Source organism: Camarhynchus parvulus, chromosome 10 (genome assembly GCF_901933205.1).
Source record: "Camarhynchus parvulus chromosome 10, STF_HiC, whole genome shotgun sequence".
NCBI classification, from domain to species: Eukaryota; Metazoa; Chordata; class Aves; order Passeriformes; family Thraupidae; genus Camarhynchus; species Camarhynchus parvulus.
In genome coordinates this window covers 20214848-20221043 of record NC_044580.1, presented here as the reverse complement: position 1 = coordinate 20221043, position 6196 = coordinate 20214848, and the positions used below count along the sequence as shown (strand labels likewise).

Below are 6196 nucleotides of genomic sequence, written 5' to 3'. Positions count from 1 at the left end.
CCGTGGATTTCTGTATTTAAGTGACTAAATTCTAAACTAAACTATAAGCCAACACCCCTTCGCCCTTGATTTGTTCTTTCAAAGGTCTGAGCCCCGCTCACGGTTTTGAGCATCCGAGCTGGTCGCTGTACCGCTCTGTCCATCGTGACGGAAGGAACTAAGATCCCGCGCCGTAGCGCCGGCGAGGCCCACCGGCAATCGCCGTGCCGGCACGACCTGCCTTGGGCGGGCAGCGCGGGTGCGGCAGATCCGGATCGAGACAGCGGCAGCAGCAGGCAGCAGCAGGCAGCAGCAGGCAGCAGCAGGCAGCAGCAGGCAGCAGCAGGCTCCCGCAGCCGGGGCAGCCGGGGCAGCCGGGGCAGCCGGGGCAGCGCGGGTAGGGCGGGCAGCCGGGGCAGCGGGGCCGAGCGGAAGAGGCCCAGGGCAGGGCGGGGCGCGAGCTGAGGCGGGGCCCGGAGGGGCAGGCCACGCCCCCTCCCGCAGTAGTGCAGGACCACGTGCCAGCTCGGCCAATCAGGGGGGGATTCGGGGCGCTTTAAGAGCCGCGCGCCAGTGACGGCGCGCTGCAGCAGCGGCCGCGGCGTTGCCATGGAGACGGCGGCGGGGCTGGTCGCCATGGTCACGGAGGCGCCGCCGGGCGGTGGGCGGCACGCGCTGCTCGCCGTGATCGGGGAGATCGGGACGGAGCCGGAGCGGGGCGCGCTGCGGGGCGCCCTGGAGCGCGGTGAGCACTGCGGCTGCGGCCGAGGGGCCGGGGCCAGGCGGACGCGATCCCTGCCCCTGAGAGCCGCCGAACTGCGCGCCTGCTGCGTCGTCCTCTGCCGCCGCCCAGGACGAGGCGGAGCTGCCGGTGCCCTCCCCGCCCTGCGGCACTGCCGTCTGGCCGCAGGGCTTCATCCGACTTCTCCCGGAGGGACGGCGGCGGAGGCCCGCGGGCGGTGGCTGCGGGAAGGGTCGAGGCGCTGTCGGGACCGCGGGGCGGAGGCCGAGGCTGAAGCTGTGGGGCCCAGAGGGGCCCGGGCGGAGGGCGAGGCCGGGCGGGGCTCGGATCCCCGGCGCAGTGCGGGGCCGGTCTCTGCGGCGTCAGACGGCATTCCGGTTTTTTTCCTCCCCTGATCATTGCTTTATATGCATTAGTGACATGTAGCTAACGCAGTTTTCGAACGTCTTAAAGCCATTTCATGGTTCTCTTTCCCTTCAGTCTTTACTTTATTAGTACTTGGGAAGATTGCATCTTATTTCCATCTTACCCCAAAATTCTGTCTTGTTGGAGGAATTGTCTTGCTGGACTGTTCACCGTGGTCCCAGAGACCACGGCTGTGGAGGGGGCTCTTGTGGTATGGCCTCTCCCTGTCTATAGAGCAGCTGCATGGACCAGAGTGAGGGAGGACTAGACATACAGTGAACTCCTTCAGGAGTTACACAGTTCAGGATAGGTCTGCCATAACATTTTTCTCCTCTGTTATCCATATTTTAGTAAAATCCAGAGGTCTTGGCAATGAATTAGTCTTTGTATATTAGATGCAGTGTTGTTTAGAAGTAAGGGATAAGAAGGTGCTGAGATGATAGTTCTTCCCTTGTGCAGTTTCTGATCAAAAGACAAAGGAGAGCTGATCAACCACATAAGGACCTTAAGGGAACCCTTGTTCTAATAAGCAGTTAGTACACCTTTGAGAAATAAAGTAACAACTTTCTGACTCACCTTCTCTCTTCCCCTCAGCTCCCCACTTCCAAGGCACTTTGGTTTGAAATAACAGTCATAACTATTGGCCAAACTGTGTTATTCAGAGATAATTCTGTGACTGTTTTCTTCCCAAGAATCAGCATTGCTGAAGAACAGATGGACAGTGCAATTTAAGAAAAGGGTGGGTGTAAAAATGTCAAATATTGTCCAATTTCTTCATTTCCTGATTCACTTTTCCAGCTATCTCTGTTGGCAGGCCACTTTGTTCATGAGGAATATTTCATTCCCTTTTTCAAGGGATGGCTTCAGGAGTGGTAGATCTTATTATGACCATCTGGCCGCTGAAAGACCTTCTTTGAAGGGGCCACTCTTGCTTCCTGCACAGCAGGATGATCATCTTCACTTGGCACTTCACTGAACTGGTGTGCCAACCTACATCCTTATCCATTGTCTGAATCTTTGAAATGGTGACAGATCAGACTGTGAACTAAAACATTTCACTCTAATTCTGCAGTCACATGCCAGTAACCTGAGCATTCCCACTGCAGAGGAAAAACATGCTGTTTGCAACATAAATTGTAACTGCCACAGTAGAAATAAGTTCTACAGTTGGCCTTGTCTGACTAGAAACCTGCTGAAATTCTGCCAAATGTAAACGCTTCTTTCATTTGCATCGGAGGGAGCCATTTCAGCGGTATTAGTAAGTTACTGGCAGTAGAAGTGAATCACTCAGAGCTGGAAACCTGGATTTCAGTCTCTCCTCTTACATGGAATACAAGTTAGAGCTTTCCCCACTGTGAAATGGGAGAATGACCTCTAGTTAAAATGGACCAATATTTGCAAAATTGAAAGATATGAAAAATGAGAATAGCTAAAATGACAGCAATCTTGAGACCTGTCAATAGTCAGCATATTATGATGTTGTAGACAGCTGCACTTTTGATTGAGGGAGTTCAAGCAATGTGGAAATGATGATTCCTGCTGAAGTGTTAGCTGCTGTAAAGGGCTCATGTGAAGGTAGAACAGGCTGCTGAGCAGTGAATATAAAATGGATGAAAAAGCTAGGGTTTGTTTTGTGTCTGTTCTGTTGGCCATGGCACCCTGTCTGCATAAAATAAACAAACAAAAAAACCCAAAAAAAAAACCAAGCAAAGAACAAAATCAACAAAAGCTCCCCCACCAAAAAAAGCCACAAACAAAAAACAAAGATTTTTTTTCAGTTGATAAATCTCTTACCCTGACTGATATAAAAATATATATTTTTCCAGACTTCTTTCTATACCTTGGTTCAGAAGAATGCAATAGTGACTACAGGGCATTATAGGAACCTGCTCGTTTCCAGGTGTAGAGCTTTGTAGGCTGTGACATTGTGAATCTGTGGGATATCTGAACAACACTTTTCCCAAAATACGGTCTAATAAATACTAGTTTTATTTTTCTGTTACTGTGTTACTTTTGTCCAGTTTTGAAGCAATATCTGGAAGACTAGGTCTGGTATTGGGGAGAAAGGCCAAATCTTTTAAGCAAATTACCTCAGCAGGAAATAAAACATTCACAAGGGCATAAACAATGAGATTGAAAACTGATGAGTCACATGGTCCCTTATCTAGGCTTTGCATTTGCAAAGAGCTTGAATATTTACCCTTATTGTGACATAGTCTGCACTCTCATGGTAGAGGATTCTAATCAGCAAGGCTCATGTGCCATGGAGAGATAAAGTGAAATTGTGACAAATTTGTAGAGATTATAAGTAAATTCAGACTACCTGTAGGGAAGAAAATGTTGAATAAATTGTTGCAAGTATGAGAACAAGTGAGATAATTCCACGCTTCCCTTTCTTGCTCTGAAAGAGCACCTATTCCTTCTGCAATCTAGAGGATATAGCAATACTTCAAATAGCACTTATTGCTGCAGTAGGACACAATGACCATGACACAGCAGCTAGTCAGCAGGATTTGCCCTGCAGAGTGCCACCTTGTTCCTGTCTGGGTCAGAATGGTCATAAGTACTGCATTACACTGGACATTTGGTTAAACAATTATGCTCTCTTGGAGTGTAGGATAGGAAAACACTTTGTCCATCTTCTTGCTCTATGTGTTTTGTTTATTTTTATCCCATGTCCAAATTGAAAGGCTCAGTGCTGTTGTTTGGTTTTCTGGGTTTTTCTTTTTTTTTTCTTTTTTTTTTTTTTTCCTGAAGGTCAGATGATTTAATGAGGAGGTTTTTGTGCAGTCTGAAGTGAATACTGTCAGTAAATAAGCATAAATAAGCTTTGTTACTCCACTGTGTCAGCTGTCACCAGAAAAAGAAACTAAGCTCAAAGTTTCAAAGTTTTTTTAGCTGCTGTAGATTCTACAGGCCTTGAGACTACTGACCTGTGTGATGCCATGCTTACTGTGTCTTGGTATGTGTAGAAAGCTGGAGCGTGTATCCTTGAGGATCCTCTCCCACCAGTGGCCAGCAAAAGCTGTTGCACAACATAGAGAGCTAGAACTGCAGTAAATGGGAATGATATCTCCATGGAAAATTAACGTGGTTACTTTGAAAGAAAGTAGATAATAGAGGCAATAAAACTTTGTATTTTATGCAAGAGAGATGGTGAAAGAGCTCTTAGTGAGGACTCCATGAATAAATACTGGAGCTGAAATTCTTGTTTCAGTTAACCTCAGAAGTCTGTGGCATTGGCCTTCAACATCTGAACATCAGCAGGCATCAGCACCAGATGCTGGAGTAGGGATTCGTAGTGATATCCTGCTTTTGTTCATTGTGGCACAGTGTAGAAGAGTCACACCATCTAGGAAAGGTTGCTCCCTACTGGGATGTGAAAATCTGTGGTCTGTAGTGTTCAGTGTCCTCCAGAATGTGCACCTGCTCACATTGAGGTCTGAAGGTGACTTCCCCAGTATGGCTTGGTGCCACTTGCTCTGGGAGCAGAAGCATCTTCCTGCTGTGATATGAAGGCATCTAGCTGGCAAAGATTATAAAGATTAAAGAACAGACTCAAATGGTCTCAGTGGGATCAGTGTCTTTGAAGGAGTGATTAGGCAGTGTGAGTTGGAGGAGCGGGAGGCTTTTGTGGCTTGGAGGATGCATAAGCTGTAAGGGCAAAGAAGCTGATGTCTCTGAGCTTTTCAGTAGCATAACGATGCAGTAGCCCATCTCTGCTGGTGACCAGTGCTGGAGAGTGCAGATGTAAAACTAACGTAATGTATTTGTTTGGTTAAGCAGTAGTGTAATTCATTTGGCCTCATCTCTTGTCGGTTTCCCTTGCATGAAGTCCAAGTTGAATGGAGACTTGCTCACTGCATGTCCTTCATGGAACGCTTCATTTCTTCAGGAAGAGATGTCTTGTGCAAGGTAAGTATCTTATGGTCCTCTGCTTCTGAAGACCTTTTCCATCCTAAGTATGCTCATCTAGTGGAGCATCCCTGGTCTTTGTGTGTCCTGCTCACCTTTCTTTCTCCACTTCTGCTTTTGGAGTAGATGTAATGACAAGGACAGCTTACTTTTTCTTTTTTTTTTTTTTTACAGGAATTCGTTCCTGGAACATTAATACTCTGTACTGTGATCTGAATCATCAACTGCGGCTCTTTGTAAATCGACATCTGGCTCAGTTTTCTTCTGAAGTCAAAGGTCAGCTTTTTGGTTTATATGCATTAACCTTTAACTCTTGTTTTGAGTCTGGAAAAAAACCCACAAAAACAACAACAAAGAATAAAACTGATTGTGATTCAGTTAGCAACTTGTTTGCCCAGGATTCTTCAGGGCTGAATGTGAAAGATAAACAATCTTAACAGTATGTTGGATGCAATGAATTTACCTTAAAATTACAGACCTTACTACTGAGAATAGAGTTGAATAGAAGAGTGTGCTGCTTTAAAACCTATTAAACTAGTTAGAAGTTAGAATTCATCTATCTATCTATCTATCTATCTATCTATCTATCTATCTATCTATCTATCGTCTATATCTTATTCAGATGGCACAAAGTAGTTTACTTCGTAAGCTATTTATTATCAGCCTCTTCCTCTGAGGTTTTAGAATATGTTTTCATATGCACAAAAGGTGTTGCAAGTAGTGTTTAAGAGTAGCCAAATGACCTTTTGGATTTGTCCTTTTGAAGCTCCCTTTCCTAAGAAAAATGAATAAAAGCATTAGAAAAATGGCACCAACTATTAGAAATTGGGCTTGCATAGCTTGTGAAAAGCTCGAACTCTGTTTATAATACTTTTATGTAATATATGTTAAGTTACTATAAGAAGCACAGATGACACTTGCAAAACCTAGTTTATATAAGACCGTCTTACAGTTCACTGTGTTTTACACTCTTGTCAAAGCTTCTGAGTTTTTTCTGCTGGGGAAACTGTTCTCCTAATGGACAGCTGTGAAGGAAAGTACCTGGACTATTCTCAAATGTGCCACTGGCTGAGGTCTCACCTTCTCTGTGACTTTTTAACATGGAGATGGAATTTCTCTCTCCTTGCAAGATGGTGTGTGCATGTGTGTACACTT

At 45.8% G+C, this 6196-nt stretch overlaps 1 protein-coding gene across 3 annotated transcripts in view; it reads left to right on the top strand.

The window, feature by feature from the left end:
• The first annotated feature begins 588 nt into the window (after positions 1-588).
• Positions 589-6196, top strand: part of MAP1A (microtubule associated protein 1A) — a 48856-nt gene continuing 43248 nt past the window's right edge. The window contains exons 1-3 of one of the 3 annotated variants that reach the window (XM_030955683.1): positions 668-724; positions 4962-5041; positions 5216-5317. In XM_030955683.1, the coding sequence (XP_030811543.1) occupies positions 4972-5041; positions 5216-5317 (172 nt within the window). In that variant the 5' untranslated portion in view covers positions 668-724; positions 4962-4971. Of the gene's footprint in view, positions 725-4961; positions 5042-5215; positions 5318-6196 lie in introns of all 3 variants that reach the window. The other 2 variants (XM_030955682.1, XM_030955681.1) reach the window with 2 other exon arrangements.